We start from the raw sequence: 27151 nt of genomic DNA, 5'->3' as shown, positions 1-27151 counted from the left end.
GATACATTTTGGAATGAAAATCTGTTGGTTGCTCTCCAGGAACCGGGTTGGGGAGCCTGGGAAGTGCTAATATGGCCGACCAGTGGCTTCAAAGTCTCTCATTGGCCAACACATACCATTAGCAATTCAGGGTTTATTGGTGCTTTCGATACAACTGGAAACTCGGGGGGGAAAAATGGGTCAAATCATGATGTCAGCGATCTTGAGGTCGTATGGCGGATCTGAGAAAGATGTTTTTGTTCGACTTGAAATTCCGAGTTGGGTGACCATTCAAAAATATTTTTCCCAGGCAGAATTATTTTTCCCCCAGTTGTTTTGAACGAGGCATAATACATAATTGATAACAATGGTGTCATCTCTGTATTTATGATGTTTTCAATGCCGAGTTCAAAACAACTTGGAACTCGGAAATCTCTGACTTCCGACTTCAGTGCACTCAAGACAATATTGTGAACGAGCTGCAACGATGAAAAATAGTTTTTTACGTTCATCCAAGTCAGAATTCTAACTCGAGAACTCGGGCCTCTAGAGCTCCGACTTTCCGACCTGAGGATAACTGATTTTATGATTTGACCTCGTATTTTCCGAGTTCCCACAAGACAGCTGGGAACTCCGGAAAAAACGAGGTCAAATCATTACATCAGTGATTTTCAGTTCGGAAAATTGGAGCTCTCGAAAGATGCCCAACATTTTGCGTTGTGCGTGTTCAAGTAGTGCTTTAATAGCTGCTCAAGAGTACACCCTACTGGTAAACAAGCAACTGACTAGCAGAGGGTCTCTCTACCCGTTGGAAATATGTTAAAAGGTTTACTTAAAAGGTTGAAAGGAAACATTGTTTTGCTGTTGCAGATGTTAGATGTTTCCATTGTGCATCTGTCGTAATGAAAGTACTGTTTCATAATCATAACAATGCAAAATGCGTGTGATCTGTACTTCTCCACCAGAGGGAAGCATATATCACAACCAGCCCCAACCCAGTCTTCCCAAATCTTTGTTTTGTCCCTTTGCCACGGTATAGTAGCATCTTATTACATGCTACTTACATCTTATTTTAAATCAAATCAAATTTTATTGGTCATATACACGTGATTAGCAGATGTTATTGCAGGTGTAGCAAAATGCTTGTGCTTCTAGCTCCGACAGTGCAGTAATATCTAACAAGTAATATCTAACAAATTACACAACATATACCCAATACACACAAATCTAAGTAGCAATGAATTAAGACTATATACATATATGGACGAGCCTACTCATTCAAGGGGTTTTCTTTATTTTCACTATTTTCTACATTGTAGAATAATAGTGAAGACATCAACACATATGGAATCATGTAGTAACCAAAAAAAAAAGTTAAACAAATCATAATATACTTCAGATTTTTGATTCTTCAAAGTAGCCACCATTTGCCTTGATGACAGTTTTGCACACTCTTGGCACCGCCCACCACTAGAGGGATATCTTCAACCACCAACTTACCATCCTGAGACAAGGCCGAGTATAGCCCACAAAGATCTCCGCCACGGCACAACCCAAGGGATGTTTTTTTTAAGTCAGTTAATTCGGGTAGTTAATTGAAATTCAATTGATGAAATGAAAACTGACCAGTAATTTCTATGAATACATTTAAATTAATGAATTAAAGACTCAGACTTTTGTGTTTCCATGGCTGAGGCCAGGGCCACCCAAAAAAGATTGGAGCCAGGTGAGGGCAGGTTGCAATGTAAAGCTTGCAGAACATTGTTTAAAGGGGCTAGCCACCAAGTAACTGTTAGACCTTTTACATATTTGTGACATTTCTATTATCAATGTTTCATTGTGCAAATATGTCAAATCAAATGTCAAATCAAATATGTGTATAAGTGTGTGTGTGTGTGTGTGTGTGTGTGTGTGTGTGTGTGTGTGTGTGTGTGTGTGTGTGTGTGTGTGCACGCACATGTGTGTGTGTGTGTAAACTCTGTAAAATGTGTTAACTGGGAATGAACAAGAATAATATTGTAGTAATGATGTGACATAGATATCTGATATCTGGACTGAACATGAGACTGTAAATCTGTGTCCCTTACCTATCCTTCATTCTTCCCTCCCTCCCTCTCTTCCTCTTTCTTTCATCCGGCCAAGGACACAATCACTGATCACAGTTTATCAGTGCTCAGATTTCAGTGTGTGTGTGTGTGTGTCACACTATTTTCTCCCTGCAGATTAGACAGGGCAGTTTTTAATTTAGGATTCTGATCTGCTGCTATAAGACTCTAAATCCCCTGAAGGGGCCAGAGCAACACAGCCCCTGACCCCCGGTTTCTTTCACACACACACACACACACACACACACACACACACACACACACACACACCCCTAACCCCCAAGCTGACCAGAGCCTGCGTGTGTTTGTGTTTGTTCAGGGGAGTAAACTGAGATTGAGCATCCTGAGAACAGAGAAAAATTCTACCCACGCTAATCCTGCATTTTAGCAAATGAAAATACCCACTCTACTCACTCACTCACTCACTCACTCACTCACCCAGGCCTGTGGCTGAGTGTCATAACGCTTGTTAGCCTCGGGGGAAAGCTGCTGTGATATCTGATGAGTAGTCCATTAATAAGACTGAGATTAATCCTGCTGAAAAAGACAAAGAAACACTACATGAAAACAAGCTCCCCTGGTCTTACAAGGAGGAGTAGTTGCTGATTATCACCCTAAAGACCCCAGACTGTCTGTCTGCACAATCTATTGTCGACCTCCCTCATCCTACTTCCCTATAACTCTTCTCTCCCTCTCGTTTCTCTTTCTTTGGGGCTCCTGGGTGGCGCAGTGGTCTAAGGCACTGCATTCTGGTATCATAACTGGCTGTGATTGGGAGTCCCATAGGGCAGTGCACAATTGACCCAGTGCTGTCTGGGTTTGGCTGGTGTAGTCTGTCATTGTAAATAAGATATTGTTTCTAAACAGACTTTCCAAGATAAATTAAATGTTTTAAATGTATTTACTGTCACTCCCTCTCCTATGTGTGTATGTGTGTGTTAGGTGTTTTGAATCATCTAGTTGTAAATATTTTGAAGTATGGGAAGATCACATCATTGTCTAAAACTAAAAACTATTTTCTTTTTTTTTTACTGACTTTCAAGCCCTGAGCTCATCTGCTGATTTCGGGACATGCCAACGGGGAAAACGAGCGCACATTTGCGAAACGTCAGACGGTTACACATCAACCAATGAAACGGCAGATTTGAACGGGGGCAGAGCTGATTGAAAGCAATTTCAACCAATCAATGTTAGCACCCTCGATAATTCTTGACCAATCACCGAACAAGTACCAAAAATAGCACCTCCTCTTGTTCAGCACCCAAAGGACGAAAGTGCGAGATTCGCCTGTGTTGTCTATTATAACCAATTCTTACTGTCCATATTTGTGTAGAAACGTACTGAACAGTTTTTTTTTTTTTGATGTGAGAAACCTATTTGGTGTCAAACATGCGTAAAAACCTACGCCATCCAAGCAGGGAACCGCCGAGAAAGGAATTATCGCCGCTCATCTGAGGCCAAACTCGCATATTTTGTTTTGTCAAGTAAGGAAACAAAACAATATATCACCACGACGATACCCACTAGTCAGGGACCTAAAAAACATCTACATTCGTTTTACAGTTGGAAACGTAAGTATAAATTAAGAGGTTTAGCTAGGGGGCAATCGTTGTGTTGGCTAGCTTGCTAACGTTAGCCTAGCATGGCCTATTCGCATTTAACTAGCTTACAACTGTAGCTGACGTTATCGTCACCAGTGATTGATTCTCGCATGAATTTGTGTGACGAATAGCAGCTAACGTTTAACCTTAGTTACATGCTTTTGACTGTCAACATCGTCTAAGAGGTACATCACTTGTTTTCAAATGCTGTGCTTGGGCAGGGAAAAGTCATTATTTTGCCAACTATTTAGCTAAATAGCTAGCCGCTTATTTTTTTAGGTGACACCTTTCTAACTAACGTCAGCTATCTAGCTAAATGTGGCGTTTGGTTTGTCCGTTTTAACGCAACCAACAAAAACATTCGTTTGTGGAAGAAATAATCTAATCTGATCAAACGTAATATTAGCACAGTTAATTATATAATCCAGTGGTTCCTAACCTTTTTCGTTTACTGTACATTTACCACCAACTGAATTCTGCTCTAGCCGAAGTATCCCCTCATGTTCTTTTTACCTGTAGTAAGCATATTGTCTCATGAGTCTTAAGTACTCCCTGTGGCTAGGCTAAGTACCTCCAGGGGTCCTAGTAGCCGACTATATATCGTTGTAGGGTTATTTAACGTCGCCGCACAACGCAGGGAGTCAAACCAACAGACTCCCGACGTTGTCCCATTCACCTTGCCAGAAGATACTGACCCTACCGGTATACCTACTTGTTTACACTGAGCTGTACTGAGTTCGGAACACAATCATGGTTACATGACGTAGAGCACACACACAGAGTAGTGACACTAGGTGCAATGATGTTAACTTAGACAGAACCTTGTCATTTACACATCCCTATCTTTATTACTCTAGGAGACTGATAGGTATATTTATTATTTAGAATATTCATGTTTAATTTGGTCAATATTCATAATGTACATAATGTTGTTTTTTTTACATTAAAATACTACTCATACTACAGAGCAAGCGGACAAGCTTAATATAACACCAATTTTGGCTTTGTAGCATCTACAGATGAAACATGGGGTCTTAAAGGAGGCCTGGGTAAGGCCAAATTTGATTCATTTTTTTCTCAATTATGCTTTTACATACAGTGCTCTCCACTTATATTGGCACCCTTGGTAAATATGAGCAAAACAGGCTGCAAAAAAATGTCTTTGCTGTTTTTCCTCTTGGTCTTTCATTCCAAATATTCACAAAAAATCAAACTTTTTAATTGAAGTAAAATTATTGGAAAAAAAATAAATGTGAAATAAATATTTTTCTCAAACAATTACTCAATTACTGGCACCCCTAGAAATTCTTATGAGTAAAATCTATAGTATATTCCCATTCATATTTCACGTTTTTAAAGTCACTTGAGGGTTTAGGAATACTTAAGTGGTATGCCATGACTTCCTGTTTCACTGGGGTATAAATATGAGGTGACATACAGGCCAAGATCATCCATCACTATGGGAAAGACCTGAGAATAGAGTACTGATGTGCGACAAAAGGTTGTTGAGCTGCACAAATCAGGAAATGGCTATGAAAAAATAGCTCAACATTTGAAAATGCCCATTTCCACTATCAGGGCAATAATTAAGAAGTTTAAAGCACCTGGAGATGTTAACAATCAGCCTGGAAGAGGACGTGTGTCTATACTGACCGCACTCACAGTGAGGAGGCTAGTTAGTGGCAGAAAAATATCCAAGGATCACAGCTGGAGAATTGCAGATGTTAGTTGGGTCTTGGGGTCAGAAAGTCTCAAACTACGATCAGACGCCACCTACGTAACCACAAGTTGTTTGGGAGGGTTGCCATAAAAAAGCCTTGGCTGTCATCAAACAACACTCAAGCACCTACAGTTTGCCAAACGTTAATGGAACTTTCAATGGGACCGGGTTCTATGGTCAGATGAGACCAATTTAGCCATTTGGGGAAAAAACACAGTAGTGGGTTTGGCGTAGACAGAAAGATATCCATGCAGAAAAGTACCTCACCACCACTGAAGTATGGTGGTTTATCTTTGCTGTGGGCCTGTTTTTCTTCCAAAGGACCTGGACAACTTGTTAGGATACATAATATCATGGACTCCAAGTACCAGCAGATATTAAATCAAAACCTGACTGCCTCTGCAAGGAAGTTTTAACTGGGCTTTGGTTGGATCTTCCAGCAGGACAATGAACCAAAGCACATCTCAACATAAACACAAAAATGGTTCACTGACCACAGAATCAAGATTTTGCTTTGGCCGTCCCAGTCCCCTGACCTGAACCCCATAGAAAACCTGAGTTGAAGAGGAGAGTCCACAAGCGTGGACCTCGGAATCTGAAGGATCTGGAGAGATTCTGTATGGAGGAATAGTCTCATCATAGTCCAACCTCATTACCCATTACAGGAGAAAACGGCTCTGAGTTATCTTGGCAAAGGCAGATTGCACAAAGTATTGAATGAAGGGGTGCCAATAATTGTGGCACACATATATTTGAGAAATATTTGTTTTATGTTAATTTATTTGTGTAAATGATTTTACTTTAAATAAAAGTTAGAGTTTTGTGAATTTTTAATGAAAGATCAAGAGCCTGTTTTGCTCATGCTGTTGAAGTCGGAAGTTTACATATACTTAGGTTGGAGTCAATAAAACTCATTTTTCAACCACTCCACACATTTCTTGTTAACAAACTATAGTATTGGAAAGTCGGTTAGGACATCTACTTGGTGCATGACACAAGTAATTTTTCCAACAATTGTTTACAGACCGATTATTTCACTTATAATTCACTGTATCACAATTCCAGTGGGCCAGAAGTTTACATACACTAAGTTGACTGTGCCTTTAAACAGCTTGGAAAATTCCAGAAAATGTCATGAATTTAGAAGCGTCTGATAGGCTAATTGACAGCATTTGAGTCAATTGGAGGTTCACCTGTGGATGTATTTCAAGGCCTACCTTCAAAGTCGGTGCCTTTTTGCTTGACACCATGGGAAAATCAAAAGAAAGAAATCAGCCAAGGTCATAGAATTTTTTTTTTGTTGTAGACCTCCACAAGTCTGGTTCATCCTTGGGAGCAATTTCCAAACACCTGAAGGTACCACGTTCATCTGTACAAACAATAGTAAGCAAGTATAAATACCATGGGACCACGCAGCTGTCATACCGCTCAGGAAGGAGACACGTTCTGTTTCCTAGAGATGAACGTACTTTGGTGTGAAAAGTGCAAATCAATCCCAGTACAACAGCAAAGGACCTTGTGAAGATGCTGGAGGAAACGGGTACAAAAGTATCTATATTCGCAGTAAAACAAGTCCTATATCGACATAACCAGAAAGGCCGCTCCGCAAAGAAGAAGCCTCTGCTCCAAAACTGCCATAAAAAATCCAGACTACGGTTTGCACATGGGGACAAAGATCATACTTTTTGGAGAAATGTCCTCTGGTCTGATTAAACAAAAATGGAACTGTTTGACCATAATGACCATCGTTATGCTTGGAGGAACAAGGGTGAGGCTTGCAAGCCGAAGAACACCATCCCAACTGTGAAGCACGGGGGTGGCAGCATCATGTTGTGGGGGTGCTTTGCTGCAAAAGGGACTGGTGCACTTCACAAAATAGATGGCATCATGAGCAAGGAAAATTCAACATCAGTCATGAAGTTAAAGCTTGATCACAAATGGGTCTTCCAAATGGACAATGACCCCAAGCATACTTCCAAAGTTGTGTCAAAATGGCTTAAGGACAACAATGTCAAAGTATTGGAGTGGCCATCACAAAGCCCTGACCTCAATCCTATAGAACATTTGTGGGCAGAACTGAGAAGGCGTGTGCGAGCCAGGAGACCTACAAACCTGACTCCGTTACACCAGCTCTGTCAAGAGGAATGGGCCAAAATTCACCCAACTTATTGTCGGAAGCTTGTGGACGGCTGCCAGAAATGTTTGACCCAAGTTAAACAATTTAAAGGCAATGCTACCAAATACTAATTGAGTGTATGTAAACTTCTGACCCACTGGGAATGTGATGAAAGAAATAAAAGCTGAAATAAATCATTCTCTCTGCTATTATTCTGACATTTTCACATTGTTAAAATAAAGTGGTGATCCTAACTGTCCGATGTCAGAAATTGTGAAACTGAGTTTTTACATCTATTTGCCTAAGGTGTATGTAAACTTCCAACTTCAACTATATTTACCAAGGGTGCCAATATTAGTGGAGGGCACTGTACAAATGTCAAAATATGTCAACAATCCTTCCTCCAAAAGACTATTGTATGGATTACATTTTGTGAAAGTCCCCTAAATCATTTTGTTGTCTGGGTTTCATGAGGAGTCACTCGTAGGGAGAAGACGGACCAGGAGAGTAGAGCTGTGAATTGCCAGGGACCTCACAATATGATCATGATACTTTAGGAAATTTTTATTTTATATATATATTTTTTTACATCTATTGCGATTCTCACGATTTTACACTGAACAAAACTATAAACGCAACATTTAGAAGATTTTATACTGAGTTACAGTTCATGTAAGGAAATCGATAATTAAATGGATTTCACATGACTGGGATACAGATATGCAACTGTTGGTCATAGAATACCACAAAGTATGGGCGTGGATCAGAAAACCGGTCAGTGTCTTGTGCTACCACTGTTTGCCTCATGCAACGTGACACATCTCATTTGCATAGTGTTGATCAGGCTGATTGTGGCCTGTGGAATATCGTCCCACTCTTCAATGGCTGTGCAAAGATTGCTGGATATTGGCGGGAACTGGGACATGCTGTCGTACATGTCAATCCAGAGCACCACAAACATTCTCAATGGGTGACATGTCTGCTGAGTATGCAGGCCATGGAAGAACTGGGACATTTTCACATTCCAGGAGTTGTGTTCAGATCCTTGTGACATGGTTGTGCATTATCATGCTGAAACATGAGGTGATGGTGGTGGGTGAATGGCATGACAATGGGCCTCAGGTTCTCGTCATGACATCTCTGTGGCCATCGAAGGTGAGCAATTTCCCGCTGATCCCGCAGGGGAAGAAGCTGGATGCGTTTCACTACACCCGCAGTAACGTGCTAAATATGTGGCCAATAAAATAAGATTTGATGTGAAGGACCTGGGCTGGTGGTCTGCGGTTCTGAGGCCGGTTGGACGTACTGCCCAATTCCCTAAACCGCGTGATCATTACACAGGTGCGCCTTGTGCTGGTGACAAAAGGCCACCAAAATGTGCAGTTGTGTCACCACATAATGCCACAGATGTCTCAAGTTGAGGAAGCGGGCATTTGGCATGCTGACTGCAAGAATGTCCACCAGAGGTGTTGCCAGATAATTTTATGTTAATTTCTGTACCATAGGTTTAATCTGTTTCTTGATATGCCACGCCTGTTAGGTTATTGGATAATCTTAGCAGAGGAGAAATGCTTACAGGGATGTAAACGAATTTGAGCAAAATAATATTTTTGTGCGTATGGCACACTTCTGGATCTTTTGTTTCGGCTCATGAAACATTTTATGCTATGACATTTGATACAGTTAACTAGACCTCTTTCTCCCATCACTGAGGGATTGAGGGAAGTGGAGTGCGAGGCTGAGTGGTTCAGTACAGGGGCGTGTTCAGATGGTGTGACTGGTTTGCTTCTGTGCGTCTCCTTGCCCCAATCGTCACCCACGAAGCGTCGTTACCTATTGCTCCACAAAAGCCTAGTAAAGCCTTTGCATAGCAAAGGAAACAACTACTTCAAGTTTTCAGAGCGGGTGACGTGACGTCACTGATTTAAATGCTACTAGCGCGCACTGCTAACTGGCTAGCCATTTCACAGCGGTTACATCTGCACAAAAATATATTTTGGAACAAGACTTTGTATTTCTTATTGGATAGGTAACAATACTTGTTTTCTCCCCTGGTCCTGGAGAGCTACAGTTTCAGCAGGCTTTAGTTCCAGCCCAGCACTAACAGGTGTGATTTTAAACTAATCAATTCATCAAGATCTCTGTTGGCTATATCAGGTGTGCTGGGATGTTGATCTGAATGGACTGGATAGGTTTCTACCCATTTTGAGGGCAAGCTGAACCAATTGTCTTAATGCTTACAAATCCAATCATCCTACCTATGTTTGTTACATTTATCCAGTCTTTTTTGTTTAGTTGCTACGGTTTGAGGAGTTGATTTGGGACAGCTACGTCCGCTACAGTTCTATGTCAAATAAAACGTTCAATGTGGCACTGTCATAGGATGCCACCTTTCCAACAAGTTAATCAAATGTCTGCACTGCTAGAGCTGCCCCGGTCAACAGTAAGTGCTGTTATTGTGAAGTGGAAACGTCTAGGAGCAAAAACGTCTCAGCCACGAAGTGGTAGGCCACACAAGCTCATCGAACGGGACCGGCGAGTGCTGAAGCGCGTAGCTCATAAAAATCGCCTGTCCTCGGTTATAACACTCCCTACCAAGTTCCAAACTACCTTTGGAAGCAACGTCAGCATATGAACCGCCAAAGAACACAAGCCTAAGATCACCATGCGCAATCCAAAGTTTTGGCTGGGGTGGTGTAAAGCTTGCCGCCATTGGACTCTGGAGCAGTGGGAAGTGATGAGCCACACTTTACCATCTGGCAGTCCGACGGACAAATCTGGGTTTGGCGGATGCCAGGAAAACGCTACCTGCCCCAATGCGTAGTGCCAACTCTAAAGTTTGAAGGAGGAATAATGTTCTGGGGCTGTTTTCATGGTTCAGGCTTGGCCCCTTCGTTCCAGTGAAGGGTAATCTTAACGCTACAGCATACAATGACATTCTTTGTGGCAACAGTTTGGGGAAGGCCCTTTCCTATTTCAGCATGACAATGCCCCTGTGCACAAAGGAAGCTCAATCCATACAGAAATGGTTTGTCGAGATCGGTGTGGAAGAACTTGAATGGCCTGCACAGAGCCCTGACCTCAACCCCATCGAACACCTTTGGGATGAATCGGAATGCCGACTGCGAGCCAGGCTTAATAGCCCAACATCAGCACCTAGACCTCTTTCTCCCATCACTGAGGGATTGAGGGAAGTCACTAATGCTCTTGTTGAATTGAAGCAAGTCCCCACAGCAATGTTCCAACATCTAGTTGAGAGCCTTCCCAGAAGAGTAGAGGCTGTTATAGCAGCAAACGGGGGACCAACTCCATATTAATGCCCATCATTTTGGAATGAGATGTTCGACGAGCAGGTGTCCACATACTTTTGGTGATGTAGTGTAATTAGCACGTTATCGCAGGTGCAGCGAAATGCATATGTTTCTAGCGCCAACAGTGCAGTGTTTACCTACCAATACACACACATCCCCAAAAATGCTTTCTTAAGAAATATCAGAAAGGGCAATCTCCAGAAATGATCAAATGACAACCCTGTTTGTAAACCTTTTAAATATCAATCTCAACTGTATCTTTTCCAGTGACGAAGACATGACTGTCTCATGGTGGTGTATGAAAAAGTCACTTTCTGAGCACTTATACAATGGGGAAATATTTATGGAAGGTTTTGATCAAATCAAAAGGGGTTCTGTCAAATGATTGAATTCAAATAGGTTGTAATGTCACATGCACAAGTACAGAGAAATTCCTTTCTTGCAAGCCTAATGGAATCCTCTAAATGGATCTGTGAACAGTTGGAAAAGTGACGTATGTGTGTGACCACAGAGCTGTACTCTGCGCTCATTAGAGTTATGTAATCACTGGCCTCCACTTCCCTCTGCAGAGCCAGTGGTTCTTGACAACCACGTGTGGCTGTGGGAGATCTGAGTCCTGGTTTCGGCTTGTGGTTTTAAGTTGGGTGACATCAGTTTCGAGCGTTGAGTGGTCGAGAGTCTGTGGTTTCGTCCCTGAGCTGGGGTGTATGTGTCTCAATAACACCTATGTCTGTGTGTGTGTGTGTAGCAGTCCATCCAAATGTCACTGGAGAATAAAGGGGATACTAAGAAGGAAGCTGGAGCTTTGTGATTCCCTGCCGTTTCAGGCTGGGCAATGTAACTAGTTCCTCCTCGAACACACACACACACACACACACACTGCTCCCATTTTTTTTGAGAGTGTGTGTGAGGTAGCTGAATGAAGCATAGACTGCATGTTTGGTTGCTAGGCAACAGTAGTGAGTTTGTTTTATTTTAGAGTTGTACTGCCTAACGTGACAGACGTTCTGTACAAACACACACACACACACATTGATATAGACCCAGTCGGTATTAGATAGAATATTGCTGCCCACCTGTGGGGGAAAACAACCTGTGGTAACCTAGGTTACCCCATTGGCTAGTAGCCAATTGAGTGAATGCTACCAACAATACAAACAGACTGTACAGCTACAAGTAGTGATTGGAGTTACAAACGGACTGTACTAAACAAGTTAAATATCTTACATGTGAGAATGTTTTCCACACACATAGAGCTACGTGTAGCCTACTTAGACGCCGTGTTTCCACTTTCTCACGCCTAACAGCCTGAAGCCACAGGGCTCTTCTCACAGGCTCTATTTCCTTACCTGGGAGCATTGTGAAACAGAAGTCAGGATTTTTGACCTGGCTACATGTACAGTACCAGTCCAAGGTTTGGACATGCCTACTCATTCAAGGGTTTTTCTTTATTTTTACTATTCATTGTAGAATAATAGTGCAGACATCAAAACTTTGAAATAATAACCATGAATAATTAAACAAACAAAAAAAACTTGAATGAGTAGGTGTGTCCAAACTTTTAACTGGCACTGTTCATTGAACAACACAGCAGCTTTTCGGCATGTTTTGTTGATTCTGTATAACAAAAATTGTACGTCTAAGTTGGCTCCTTTTTAAATGGGGCTCAATTGGAAATAATGTTTGTTTTGTCCAATTTGTGGGCGTAGTTGGTGAATTCTTTATTACGTGGATATCGACTCTGAGTATAGGGACGAAGGGGTAGCCTAGTCTTAGAAGAGAAGGAGTGATGGGGGGCTCGTAGAGGGACAGGGGGATAGTTGGAGTGATGGGGAATAGGCCGCTAGTAGGAGGGGTAGTAGGAGGGGTAGTAGGAGGGGTAGGGGGCTAGTAGAAGGAGTGGTGGGGGGGCTAGTAGAAGGAGTGGTGGGGGGCTAGTAGAAGGAGTGATGGGGGGCTAGTAGAAGGAGTGATGGGGGCTAGTAGAAGGAGTGATGGGGGGCTAGTAGAGGTATGAATGGAGTGTCTTTCCCACCTTTAGCTTGAAACCCAAACCACACACTATTAATAGACTGTGTTTTTACAGAGCATCATGACTTGTGTGCTCCCCACTGGCTCTCACCCACCCGCACACACACACACACACACACACACACACACACACACACTCTCATTCTTCCGAGGCCAGCTGGGGAGTCATTCTTTGTGCCTACCAACCTTTTTTTGGGCACAAGCCTGTCATGCCGTGTGTGTGTGTGTGCTCACGATTTAGGGCTGGTCGAAATGGCATATAAATATTTTTTTTTCAAACTTAATATCTCAGTTTTATTTTTGTCTATAAGCTTTATTGCACAGTTTTTAAAGGTCAATAGACTGCATTTTCAAGCAGTCAGCAATCTAATGAATTCAGGGCTTGTGTAATTATACCTAGGCTACATATAGGCCTTCCACAACCAAAAGACCCACTAATAATTGTATCAAAATGCGTTTATCTGTTTTTTTGTAATCACTGATCTGGCTTTCAAGTCTCTCTGAAAATGCCCTTTTTGTTACAACTTTAGCCAGAACCATGCATAATTCAATAACAATGACCAACTTCTTATAGCAGGCATTTAGAAAATCAACAAAGATCTCATAAACAATCTCCAGCACAAGCCCATGTTCTAGTGAGTAGCCAACTCATCTTTATTTCAAGTCGAGTCAACTTGGATCTATTTGCAAGCTAACAAGGCAAAACAGTTGAACTGTTATGAACACACCCTCCTGTCCGACTCTAGCTTTTTGCTGTCCACTTTGCTTAGATGTTGAAATCAATAAATGCATATTTTTTTATATTCATTGCAAATGTATAAAACACAAACTAGAAAGCCAGAAAATAAGTCTATGGCTATAATCCTGCTGGCGATACGTGGCACTGCACTGCCGCGCTCGACAAACGTAGAATACTTTTTCCAGAATCAGTGTTCATGGATACTCCAGTGTTAGTAGGGTCTGCTCTGCGCTAACATTCTCATCCTATTACAGTAAAATAACATCTTTGTTTCATTGTCTACATGACCTATTCCGATGGACCAAACCTCAAATGCAAATACCGAGATGAAACGGCTTTTCAGAGAAGAAGAAGTGATCTTTTATCTCTGTTGTGAGTGGCAGGGGAAGTGGCTTGGCGTGTGTGAGAGAATGGGAAGGTACACACAGCACAGGACGAGCGAATGAGACAAGTCAAAAAATACATAAATGCTCCATGAAAAACGCTTTTTTTTTTCTTGTGATACAGGCATTTGGAATTTTGTGCTAAAACAAAGAGATTTAATCAAATTAATTCAATACAGTGCCTTCAGAAAGTGTTCATACCCCACACATGTTGTTACAGCCTGAATTTAAAATGGATTCAATATATTTTTTCTCTCACCCCTCTATACACAATACCCAATAATGACAAAGTGAAAACTTGTATTTCGTTTATTTTTTAAATAAAATATAAAATCTAATTTACATAAGTATGCACACCCCTGAGTCAATACTTTGTAGAAGTATCTTTGGCAGTGATTACAGCTGTGAGTCTTTCTGGGTGAATCTTTAAGAGCTTTCCACCCCAAAATATATTTTAAAAGTTCTTCAAGCTCTGTCAAATTGCTTGTTGATCATCGCTAAACAACCATTTTCAGGTATTGCTATAGAATTTCTAGTAGATTTAAGTCTAAACTGTAACTCGGCCACTCGGAAACATTCACTGTCTTCTTGGTAAGCAACTCCAGTGTTGACTAGCTAGCCCCACATCTTTTTCTGTTGGGTTTATCGGCAGTTGGCGTCCAACTTTCTGATGCGTTGCCGCCACCTACTGTACTAGAGTGCCCCCACCTCCCACCTGTGTACAGGAGTCCTAGCATACAAATTGACCAATAGAAGTATAAAGAGGGGTTCCTGCAGATGCAGGAATGTCCACAAGCAGGAATGCTCCAAATTGCAGTCCTCAGTTGCATCTTTCTCAAGCAGATCATGCAAGCCCAGTAGTGTGTAATTTAGACCCACAGTTCGGGGTGTTCAAGGTGTGTGGGCTTTCCTGCTAGCACCCAGTGTTCGCTAATGCCTGCCGAACACCTACCCTGGCCGTCGTTAACAGAACTGCGGGAAAACAGTGCCCAGCAGGCGGGGGCAAAGTGCACAGTCTACAAGTGTGCTAGCTAGCTACGTGTCTTGCCTGCTGTGTACCGGAGTTCTTGCACAGCGTGTCCACATGCCGCTCCGGAGCCAGTTCTCTTCTTCCTTTGCTTGTAGTTCAGGTTTTCACTCTTTAATCACACTTAAAAAAAATAAAAAATAAATAAATGTAAAAATAAAAAAATGTTATGGTTTATGCATTGCTGTAGACTTAAAACATATCAGAAGACCGCTCTTGAGGTCTCGAAACAATCAAATACATCTTTTGGGGGGGGGGGGTGTAGTTGCCCTTTTATTCAATTGTGCACCTTCCAGGAGAATGTTGTTAGGCTAGATGTATTTTTGTACGATGTAGGCTACATGTAATGGCAGAATGCCCTGTGATTTGATACTAATTATCACGATATCATTCTGCAGTCGGTTTTTGGGAAAGCAATTAAATGTTTTTCAATCAGCGCATGATAACCGAGTTGCGTATTACAAAGATTCAACCAAGACTTCAGACCAAACTTTTTGAATACCTTGTCTGCATACCCAAATTGTGACGATAATAATATAGGGAACCAAAAACTAACATGACCAGCTGAAAAACATTTCAGTGGCACCCTAGCCACCATTGGCCTATTGAAGTATGACTGCGTTGATAACGTAGCTTCGTGTATTTATTTTCTCTCCTGTCAGCAGTTTGTAGGTATGGGGGCGTTCCTGGACAAGCCTAAGACAGAGAAGCATACGGCCCATGGTGAGGGTAATGGGCTGCATTACGGCCTGAGCTCCATGCAGGGCTGGCGGGTGGAGATGGAGGATGCCCACACCGCCATGGTGGGCCTGCCCCACGGCCTCACCGACTGGTCCTTCTTCGCCGTCTACGACGGGCATGCCGGCTCCCGCGTCGCCAATTACTGCTCCGCCCACCTACTGGAGCACATCCTATCAGGGGGGGCGGAGTTCACCCCGGGGACGGGCTCAGTGGAGGGTGTAAAGGATGGGATCCGCACGGGCTTCCTGAAGATCGACGAATACATGCGCAGCTTCACGGACCTGCGACAAGGGCTGGACCGCAGCGGCTCCACGGCGGTGGGTGTGCTGCTAAGCCCTTTCCACCTCTACTTCATAAACTGTGGCGACTCCCGGGCCGTGCTGAGCCGAGATGGACGAGTTGGATTCTCTACACAGGTACAATATATTACACTAGATTAGGGATGCAAATTAGGGATGCAAGCTATGATCCCTTATTGATGTCAGTCAGTCTAGATGAAGGGGAGGAGACTGGTTAAAGAAGGATTTTTCAGCCTTGAGACAATTGAGACAGATTGTGTATGTGTGCTATTGAGGGTGAATGGGCGAAACAAAAGATTGAAGTGCCTTTGAACGGGGTATGGTAGTAGGTGCCAGGCGCACCGGTTTGTGTCGAGTCTTTTAATCAAAATATCACAGATTAGACAAACATTTTCACCTGCCCATTTAAGTGTGGGAGGTTACTGAGGTTGCGCAACTCGTCATGTTTGTGCCTGTGGAATTGAGAATCTGCCTAGCATCCGCATTGCTTCGCTTCTCTTAGCAGTTGAAACTCAAATGTAGAAAGACAACCCAGCTTGTGAAACATCTATTTTTTGTTTAAATAGCCAAGGAAGGACTAAGCCTCACTTCAGTAGACTTTAGTTTCAAGTCAATTTGACCAACTTTTATACCTGTTCATAGCGCTTTAAAAAATATCTATTTTTCACCCACCTTCACATGCACACAGCCCCCAGCCAGGCATTGTTGCATAATTCGTAGTTCTTTGACTTAGTGGGATTAATTTACTAGCTATGATGCTAAACAGCAGAAATCATTTTTATAAAGCTAGTGCAGCATTTATTTTACTTTAAATGGGTTCATACTTTACTATTTTTATTCAGAAATGTGAGTGAAATGATCGTACTGTAGAGCCCTGACCACCCGCCAACGTGGATGGGGAAATAGACATCTTACCCGCCTGTGGCGGTGGGCGTTAGGCCCTAAAATTACGTTCAATGTTCTCTACCTATAATATATATATATAATTCTGAATATCCCAATTCATGTTAAGTTCAAAAGAATACAAGATCAAAATGGCTGACTTCATTCAAACAAATGGGGGTTCTCAACTTTAAAGACATATCTCTGGATCATCTTTTGCAGATAGAACCTTAAGGTATGATTTTGATATTGAGGTAAAAACGGCTGCATTGGACCTTCTTTTGAAGAGTTTAATTGTAACGTGACAAGCCTATCGTCTCACAGTGCCTTCAGAAAGTATTCATTCTCCTTACGTATTTCAAATGTCACAGCTTGAATGAAACCACACAATACCCCATAATGACAAAGTGAAAACATGTTTGAATTTTTTGCAATATTTTTTGAACTGAAATACAGAAATTATCTAATTTACTTAAGTATTCACACCCCTGAGTCAATACTTTTGTAGATGCGCCTTTGGTGATGATCACAGCTCTGAGTTTTTCTGGGTAAGTCTCTAAGATATTTTACACACCTGGGATTGTGCAACATTTGCACCATTTATTACATTTTTATTTCTAAAAGCTCTGTCAAGTTGGTTGTTGATCATTGCTAGACAACCATTTTAAGTCTTGCCATAGAATTTCAAGCTTATTCAAATCACAACTGTAACTCGGCCACTCAGGAACTTTCACGGTCTTCTTGGTAAGCAACTCCAGTGTATATTTGGTCTTGTGTTTTTAGGTTATTGTTGTGCAAAAAGGGGAATTCATCCCCCAGTGTCTGGTGGAAAGCAGACCAGGTTTTCCTCTGTTTTTGACCGTGCTTAGCTCCATTACATTTCTTGTTTATCCTGAAAAACTGCCTAGTCCTTAACAATTACAAGCAAACATTGGGTTGTTATTTTAACTTGAAGTGCACAAAGTTCTCTTCTCTGACAATTAATCCATAGATAAAAGGGTAAACCGAGTTTTTCTAGTAACCTCTCCTCCAGGATTCTTCTTTGGAGTTTATATGGCGGTTGGCAACCAACTTTAAGGTACATTACCACCACCAACTGGACTGGAGTATGGCCCTCAGTTCATCTTTCAATCACCCCTGTGGGAATACTCTCCTAAAAACCAATTAGCTCGGATAGGCGGGAATTGCAGCCCGTCAAGCGTCACAAATAGAAGCAAGTTCTATTTTTAACGCCTGACTACAGACACGCGTGAGCAGTGTGGGTGCAATGATTGAATAACATGTATGTGTACATTTATTTAGCAGAGTATGCGACGCAAGCGGTGTGGTCAGCATGTTACTTTCGTGCCTTGTTGCAAACAGGATGGATGTTTGAAATGTTTGTATTATGTACAGGCTTCCTTTTTTTCACTCTGCCAATTAGGTTAGTATTGTGGACTGACTACAATGTTGATCCATCCTCAGTTTTCTCTTTATCATGATCACCATTGGCCGTGTTAAACACTATTATTAACCCCCTAGAGTCGATTGACGCACCAGTGCGTTCATCTAAGTTACATGAACAAAAAATCTCCATCAAAATCAGTTAGTTTAATGCAACCGCTGTGTCATATTTCAAAATAACTTTACGGAAAAAGCAAACCATGCAATCTGAGTATAGCGCTCAGACAACAAAGCAGCCAAAAATATATCCGCCGTATTGGGTGGTCGACATTAGTCAGAAATAGCATTATAAATATTCACTTACCTTTTGATCTTCATCAGAATGCACTCCCAGGAATCACAGTTCCACAATAAATGTTTGTTTTGTTCGATAATGTCCATTCATGTCCAAATATCTTCTTTTGTTAGGGCTTTTGGTAAACAAATCCAAAGCGTGTTCAGGTCCAGCCGAACGTCGGACAAAAATTTCAAAAAGATCCGTTACAGCCTGTAGAAACTTGTCAAACTAAGTATAGATTCAATCTTTAGGATGTTTTTGGAACGAGAGCTAACTCTCTCGTGACCGCGCCTCAAAGCCTGTGGCAATCTGCCAGACGCCTGGCTCATTCTTCTCTCATTCGGTCCCACTTCACAGTAGAATCCTCAAACAAAGTTCTAAAGACTGTTGACATCTAGTGGAAGCCTTATGAAGTGCACCAATTTCCCACTGTATCTGCAATAGGGGCTGAGTTTAAAAAAACTACAAGCCTCAGATTTCCCACGTCCTGGTTTTTCTCAGGTTTTCGCCTGCCATATGAGTTTTGTTATACTCACAGACGTCATTCAAACAGTTTAAGAAACTTCAGTGTTTTCTATCCAATACTACTAATAATATGCATATATTAGCATCTGGGACAGAGTAGCAGGCAGTTTACTCTGGGCATCTTATTCATCCAAGCTACTCCATACTGCCCCCCTGTCACCAAGAACTTAAGCTAGAGATGAGTTTTTTTGCATTGAATGCATCTCTATCCACCTCATCTGCCAGTGTCGCACTTCCGCATCTGCGGTGAAAGGTCTCATGGTGTGATAAACACTGCTCTAGCTCTGCCACATCTGAAAATCACTCTTGTTACGAAATTGTTTGTAGCGTCCTAAGGGGGAGCCTCTCACAAACACAATGGTGTTCTCCGTTTTGCTCCACCACCCCCACAAGTGTCGTGACTCGTCTGAAGGTAACCGGTAATAAAAAAATAAAAGTTAAATGTGTTAACAAAATGTATATGTATTTACATTTCCCAAGTTTTTTTTTTTATCCTAGATTTAGGACAGACGTGTCGGGTTCAAGTCTGGGCCCTGGCTGGACCACTCAAGGATATTCAGACACTTGTCCCAAAGTCACTACTGCATTGCCTTGGCTATGTGCTTAGGGTCATTGTCCTGTTGGAAGGGGAACCTTCGCTGCAGTCTCAGGTCTTGCGCGCTCCGGAGCATGTTTTCATCAAGGATCGCGCTGTACTCCGTTCATCTTTCCCTCGATCCTGTCTCCTAGTCCCTGCCGCTGAAAAACATCCTGACAGCATGATTCTGCCACCACCATGCTTCACCATAGGGATGGTACCAGGTGTGACGCTTGGCATCTAGGCCAAAGAGTTCAATCTTGGTTTTATCAGACCATAAAATCTTATTTCTCATGGTCTGAGAGTCCTTCAGGTGCCTTTTGGTGGAGTGCTGCAGAGATGGGAGAGCCTTCCAGAAGGTCAACCATCTCCACAGAGGAACTCTGGAGCTCTGTCAGAGTGACTATTGGGTTCTTGGTCACCTCCCTGACCAAGGCCCTTCTCCCCCTGGCGGCCAGCTCTAGGAAGAGTGTTGGTGGTTCCAAACTTCTAACATTTAAGAATGATGGAGGCCACTGTGTTCTTGGACCTTTTAATGCTGCATAAATGTTTTTGTACCCTCCCCAAGATTTGTGCCTCGACACAATCCCGTCTCGGAGCTCTACGGACAATTCCTTCGATCTCATGGCTTGGTTTCTGCTCCAATCAAGTTGTAGAAACTTCAAGAATGATCAATGGAAACAGGATGCACCTGAGCTCAATTTTGAGTCTCATGGCAAATACTGATGTAAATAAGCTATTTGTGTTTATTTTTATTTTTAAGATGTTTAAAAAACAAATCTAAACCTTTTTTCACTTTGTGACTATGGGGTATTGTGTGGAAATGAGGGAACATGTATTTAATCCATTTTAGAATAAGGCTGTAACTTAACAAAATGTAGAAAAAGTCTAGGTCTGAATACTTTCCGACGACACTGTATATGTACATGCAAACTGCCTCCAGCGCATATTGAAAGGTAGTGGGTGACTCACTGATCCTACCGTATCACGCAGTGCGCACTCAAATGGCGAGTTATGGAGGTCTTTTTAACCAAGGGCTACTCCGCTTGTAAAAAGGTGCAGTTGCTTTAATATAAGGAGGGAAGAAAAATGTGTAGCAGTAGAAAGCTGTTTTAATAGGCTGGTGGCCAACATCGTTTTCACTCAAAGTGCATTTAGAATTGTTGTGCGACGACTGGGTTTATGTGATTACATGTTTCATTTCAAGCTGCAACCAGCTGGAGGAGGAGCTTGCACAACAGGTGATTGATTGTTGCTTGTGTGATAAATAAGATACATTATTTCGTAAATGCACACCGGACAATTTCATTCCACAAAATTATGCAAATTAGCCTATAGACCAATCGGTCAACTGTGTTTTCGGCAGCTAACCGCTTTTAACGGTAATCATCTCTACACTGGTACAATATGCAGTGCCTTGCAGAAGTATTCGTCAAAGCACTTTTTTCACATTTTATTGTGTTAAAGCTGGATGACAATGTACACAAAATACTTTTTTTATTTTTTTATTCTTACCCCGTTTTCTCCCCAATTTCGTGGTATCCAATTGTTTTAGTAGCTACTATCTTGTCTCATCGCTACAACTCCCGTACGGGCTCGGGAGGGACTAAGGTTGAAAGTCATGCGTCCTCCGATACACAACCCAACCAAGCCGCACTGCTTCTTAACACAGCGCGCATCCAACCCGGAAGCCAGCCGCATCAATGTGTCGGCGGAAACACCACGCACCTGGCAACCTTGGTTAGCGCGCACTGCGCCCGGCCCGCCACAGGAGTCGCTGGTGCGCGATGACTCAAGGACATCCCTACCGGCCAACCCCTCCCTAACCCGGGCGACGCTAGGCCAATTGTGTGTCGCCCCACGGACCTCCCGGTCGCGGCCGGTTACGACAGAGCCTGGGCGCGAACCCAGAGTCTCTGATGACAGCGCCCTTAACCACTGCGCCACCCGGGAGGCCCCCGCAAAATACTCTTGTCCAAGTGGTATATTTGTTTAGATTTTTTGGGGATGAATAAAACATTTCAATAACTAAAATAGTTGTTGCATAAGTATTCAGCCCCTTTGTTTAGGCAAAGGTAAATTAGTTCAGAAGTCAAATTACCAAATCACAAATAATAGGGTTTGACATGATTTAATGACTAACCCTTACTCTGTCCCCCATACATAAAACACCTGTAAGGTCTCTCAGTCAAGTATTGCATTTCACACACACGTTCATCTACAAGACCAGGGAGCTTTTCAAAAGCCTCATAAAGGGCAGTGATGGGTCACAATAACAAATCTGACATTGAATATCTCCTTAAGCATGGTCTAGTTTATAATGACGCTGAGGATTATGTGTTAAACCACCCAGACACCTCGGATTAATATTGTAGTGACTCCACATTAATGACCAAGTGAAAAGATTCCAAAAACATGCATCTTGTATTTAACTTTAAAAAAAATGTAACTAGGCAAGTCAGTTAAGAACAAATTCTAATTTACAATGACTGCTTAGCGGGGAACAATGGGTTAACTTCCTTGTTCAGGGGCAGAACGACAGATTTTTACCTTGTCAGCTCTGGGATTCGTTCCAGCAACCGTTCGGTTACTGACCCAACGCTCTAACCACTAGGCTACCTGCCGCCCCTACACACTAACCACTAGGCTACCTGACGCCCCTACACTCTAACCACTAGGCTACCTGACGCCCCTACACTCTAACCACTAGGCTACCTGACGCCCCTACACTCTAACCACTAGGCTACCTGACGCCCCTACACTCTAACCACTAGGCTACCTGACGCCCCTACACTCTAACCACTAGGCTACCTGACGCCCCTACACTCTAACCACTAGGCTACCTGACGCCCCTACACTCTAACCACTAGGCTACCTGACGCCCCTACACTCTAACCACTAGGCTACCTGACGCCCTTACACTCTAACCACTAGGCTACCTGACGCCCCTACACTCTAACCACTAGGCTACCTGACGCCCCTACACTCTAACCACTAGGCTACCTGACGCCCCTACACTCTAACCACTAGGCTACCTGACGCCCCTACACTCTAACCACTAGGCTACCTGACGCCCCTACACTCTAACCACTAGGCTACCTGACGCCCCTACACTCTAACCACTAGGCTACCTGACGCCCCTACACTCTAACCACTAGGCTACCTGACGCCCCTACACTCTAACCACTAGGCTACCTGACGCCCCTACACTCTAACCACTAGGCTACCTGACGCCCCTACACTCTAACCACTAGGCTACCTGACGCCCCTACACTCTAACCACTAGGCTACCTGACGCCCCTACACTCTAACCACTAGGCTACCTGACGCCCCTACACTCTAACCACTAGGCTACCTGACGCCCCTACACTCTAACCACTAGGCTACCTGACGCCCCTACACTCTAACCACTAGGCTACCTGACGCCCCTACACTCTAACCACTAGGCTACCTGACGCCCCTACACTCTAACCACTAGGCTACCTGACGCCCCTACACTCTAACCACTAGGCTACCTGACGCCCCGTATGGAACAAGGCACTAAAGTAATAATGCAACTAAACATGGCAAAGGAATAAACTTTTTGACCTAAAAGCAAGGCCCTATGTTTGGTTCAAATCCAACACAACACATTACTAAGCAACTGCCTCCTTATTTTCAAGCATGATGGTGGCTGCATCATGGTATCGGTATGCTTGACATCGGTAAATACTGGGGAGTTTTTCAGGAAAGAAAGAAATAATTGGGATAGGGCTAAGCACCGGCAAACTCCTAGAGCATAACCTGCTTCAGTCTGCTTTACACCAGACACTGGGAGAGGAATTCATCTTTCAGCATTACAATAACCTTCAACACAAGGCCAAATCTACAATGAAGTTGCTTACCAAGAAGACCGTGAATATTCCTAAGTGGCCAAGTTACAGTTTTGACTTAAATCTGCTTGAAATACTATGGCAAGAATCAAATTACTGTCTAGCCATGATCCCCAACATCTTGACAGAGTTTGAAGACCCACAGCTGTAATTGCTGCCCACAGTGTTTCTAACATGTATGAACTCAGGGAGCTGAATACTTATACAATATACTGAGTGAGAGGGAGGGAGTGATGGAGAGAGACAGCAGGGGATCAGTTTGAGCCTGGCAAGACGCATGATCTCTGACCCTGATCATGTAATGAGTAGTTATTTAGAATGCAAGGTCATGTTGTAGATCAGCAGCCTCTTATCTCAAACGCTTTCTATTTCTCACTGCAGGACCACAAGCCGTGCAACCCCAGAGAGAAGGAGCGTATCCAGAACGCAGGGGGGTCAGTGATGATCCAGAGGGTCAACGGTTCCCTAGCCGTGTCCAGAGCCCTGGGGGACTATGACTACAAGTGTGTGGATGGGAAGGGTCCCACAGAACAACTGGTCAGCCCAGAGCCAGAGGTGTGTGTGTGTGTGTTTAAAATGCCTTTATTACTGTGCACAGCTTGTAGTAAACTCAAGGTCTTTCTCCTATTTGAGGTGTGTGTGATCTCTCCAGCTGAGGTGTGTGTTCCTCCCACAGGTGTGTGTGTTGGAGCGTGCTGCGGAGGGGGATGAGTTTGTGGTGCTGGCGTGCGACGGGATCTGGGACGTGATGTCCAACGAGGAGCTGTGCGAGTTCGTCAGGTCCCGGCTACAAGTGTTTGACGACCTGGAAAGAGTCTGCACTGCCGTGGTGGACACCTGTCTGCACAAGGTACATACACACTCTATCTAACCCACACTCTATCTAACCCACACTCTATCTAACCCACACTCTATCTAACCCACACTCTAACTCACCCACACTCTAACTCACCCACACTCTAACTCACCCACACTCTAACTCACCCACACTCTAACTCACCCACACTCTAACTCACCCACACTCTAACTCACCCACACTCTAACTCACCCACACTCTAAGCCCCGGTCTCTGTATGTGTGTTTCTCCAGGGCAGCAGAGATAACATGAGTGTGGTGTTGGTGACTTTACCGGGAGCTCCCAAGGTGTCTGAGGAAGCCCTGAAGAGAGAGGAGGACCTGGACAAATACCTGGAGACACGTGTAGAGGGTGAGAACACGCACATACACCCCCATCCTTTCTAAGAGCTTAGACACACTACATGGACAAACGGCTAATAGCAGCGAGAAGCTGTCGCCGCAGTGTGTAATAGTGACCACCTGCTTGGTGTCGACGGGTAGAGGCTCTTTCAACGTGGACGTGACGGCCAATATTCTGGTCAGAGGCAACTGTCCGTCTTTTATTCTGTTGCCTTTCCACTCTAACCCTGTGTCTGTCTCTAGATTTGCTGGGTAGCTGTGGAGAGGAGGGGGTTCCTGACCTGGTGTCTGTTCTGAGGAACATCGCCTCTGAGAACATCCCCAACCTTCCACCTGGAGGAGGCCTGGCCTGCAAGTAAATACTACACACACTGAAGACAACTGCTTTATTGTCCATGTCTCCCCCTTCTTTCTTCATGAAAGTATGAGAGACTGTCATGATTTATTGATCCAACTTCTCAATAAAGCTTCACACAAGTTCACAAATAAGAATGTCTAATTGTGTGTGTGTGTGTGTGTGGGGTCAGGCGCAGTGTGATCGAGGCGGTGTACAGCAGGCTGAACCCACAAAGAGAAGAGGAAGGGGTGAGTAACTCTTCTTTGACCGCTCACCCCTGACCTCCCACTTCCACAATGACCCCACTCCAGCCCAGTCACAACAGCACCACTCTTCTGGCGTGTGAATGGGCTTCGAGGACCGTCAAAATACCAAACATGATCAAAATTGAATATTTCATCTAGTCAAGACTTGGTTTCACATCACATGAATACTGCTCCCTGATGTTCCTTCCTACCGTGTCCCAACCTTTTATCACACAAAAGTCCTGGACGTCTTTTGAACATGAACTATTTTGCCTAGTCTAGTCTGTGTTTGTGTTGTGTTTGGGGTGTTGGGAGTTGTAGGGGGGAACGGGAAGGCATTGTTGTATTCTCCTCTCCCTCACTGGACAAAGACAATGTCACTACGGGTAGCTGGCCACAGGGGTAGGGGTAGTATGGTGTGAGACAGTGTGTGTGCCTGTGTGTGCGTGTTTGACGCTGGTGTGTGTCTGACACTAGCTTGTGTGTGTGTGTGTGTGTGTGTGTGTGGCGTGGTGTTGCCCCGGCCAGGCCTGTGTTGGAGGTGGAGGAGAGGAGGAGAGTGAGGAGGGAGGAGGCAGCAGTACGGCGACCAACCTCTTGGAGGCGCTGCGTCAGTTCCGCCTGCACCACCGGGGGCAGTATCGCTCGGTGCTGGAGGAAGCCCTGGCAGTCTACCGTCTGCCTGGGGAGAATACAGCCGACATGGGAGAGGAATCCTCCTCTTTTACCGCTGACGACCTCCCTGACTCCCCCCGGCCCTCACCCCCCTCTCCCCCTCCCTCACCCGTCGTCATCGAGACGCCCTCATCCCCGGAGACAGAGAAAAGCAAAGACACGCCCTCTCCAAACATCGACCAACAACCACCTCCGGCTGCAGACATCGACCAACCTGAACCTCCAGCGGTAGACACTGACCAACCTGAACCTCCGGCGGCAGACCTCGTCCCACTATATCCTCCAGCTGCTGAGCTTCGCCAACCAGATCCACCCCCCTCCTAATTCACCTCTGATCTCTGTTGTTGTTGTTGACCCCCCCCCCCCCCCCCCCCAAATCTAGTCTAGTCCATGCGTGCTCTCACAGCGTCTAGTCCATCCGTGCTCTCACAAACGCCATAATGGGTAGATATAAAGATGAGTGGTCTAAGTCAATGGACCGATCATGTCTGGACCTCTACCTGACAGAGAGAGAAGGCCGACTGGACTGTCCATATAAAAACACAAGTTCCCATAAACCACCTATACCTGTTCTCACAGTACCCACACACAACACACTCACTCTCTGTGTGTCTCTGTGTGTCTGTGTGTCTCTGTTTGCCTGTCTCTGTCTCTCTGCGTCTGCCTGCGTGTCTCTCTGTCCGTCCGAGAGAGAGAGAGACGGGTCTTAGCAGCCAGCTGAGGTGTGTGTGTGTGTGTGTGTGTGTGTGTGTTTGTTTGGTAGAATTTGTTAAGGTGTGTGTCCACTACAGTACTGTAACTACTTCAAAATTCTGGAACAGTATACAAAGTTCTAAAAAGTTCAAAATACCAAAGTAAAAAAAGTGTGTGTGTCATTGTATTGCTAAAGACTGAGTTGTATTTCTCTCTGATGAATGGTGGCACTTACTGTATGCAACAAGACACAATTGTGTGTGTGTGTGTGTGTGTGTGTGTGTGTGTGTGCTGAATCTGTTCCATACAGCAATATGTGAATGAATAAAATAATCAATAAAAGTGATTTGAATTAATAATAATACTAAGATCTGTC

At 43.7% G+C, this 27151-nt stretch overlaps 1 protein-coding gene across 6 annotated transcripts in view; it reads left to right on the top strand.

The window, feature by feature from the left end:
- The first annotated feature begins 3499 nt into the window (after positions 1-3499).
- LOC110498963 (protein phosphatase 1B) overlaps positions 3500-27151 on the top strand; it is a 28715-nt gene continuing 5063 nt past the window's right edge. The window contains exons 1-8 of one of the 6 annotated variants that reach the window (XM_036955768.2): positions 3500-3655; positions 15678-16169; positions 24010-24183; positions 24305-24478; positions 24718-24835; positions 25069-25180; positions 25353-25410; positions 25936-27137. In XM_036955768.2, coding sequence (XP_036811663.1) covers positions 15687-16169; positions 24010-24183; positions 24305-24478; positions 24718-24835; positions 25069-25180; positions 25353-25410; positions 25936-26406 — 1590 coding nt within the window. In that variant the 5' untranslated portion in view covers positions 3500-3655; positions 15678-15686 and the 3' untranslated portion in view covers positions 26407-27137. Of the gene's footprint in view, positions 3656-15674; positions 16170-24009; positions 24184-24304; positions 24479-24717; positions 24836-25068; positions 25185-25352; positions 25681-25935; positions 27138-27151 lie in introns of those variants that run through there. The other 5 variants (XM_036955767.2, XM_090212341.1, XM_036955769.2 and 2 more) reach the window with 5 other exon arrangements.

Source organism: Oncorhynchus mykiss, chromosome 20, assembly GCF_057628025.1.
Source record: "Oncorhynchus mykiss isolate SJ-2025 chromosome 20, ASM5762802v1, whole genome shotgun sequence".
NCBI classification, from domain to species: domain Eukaryota; kingdom Metazoa; phylum Chordata; class Actinopteri; order Salmoniformes; family Salmonidae; genus Oncorhynchus; species Oncorhynchus mykiss.
This window is presented reverse-complemented; position numbering and strand designations above follow the sequence as displayed.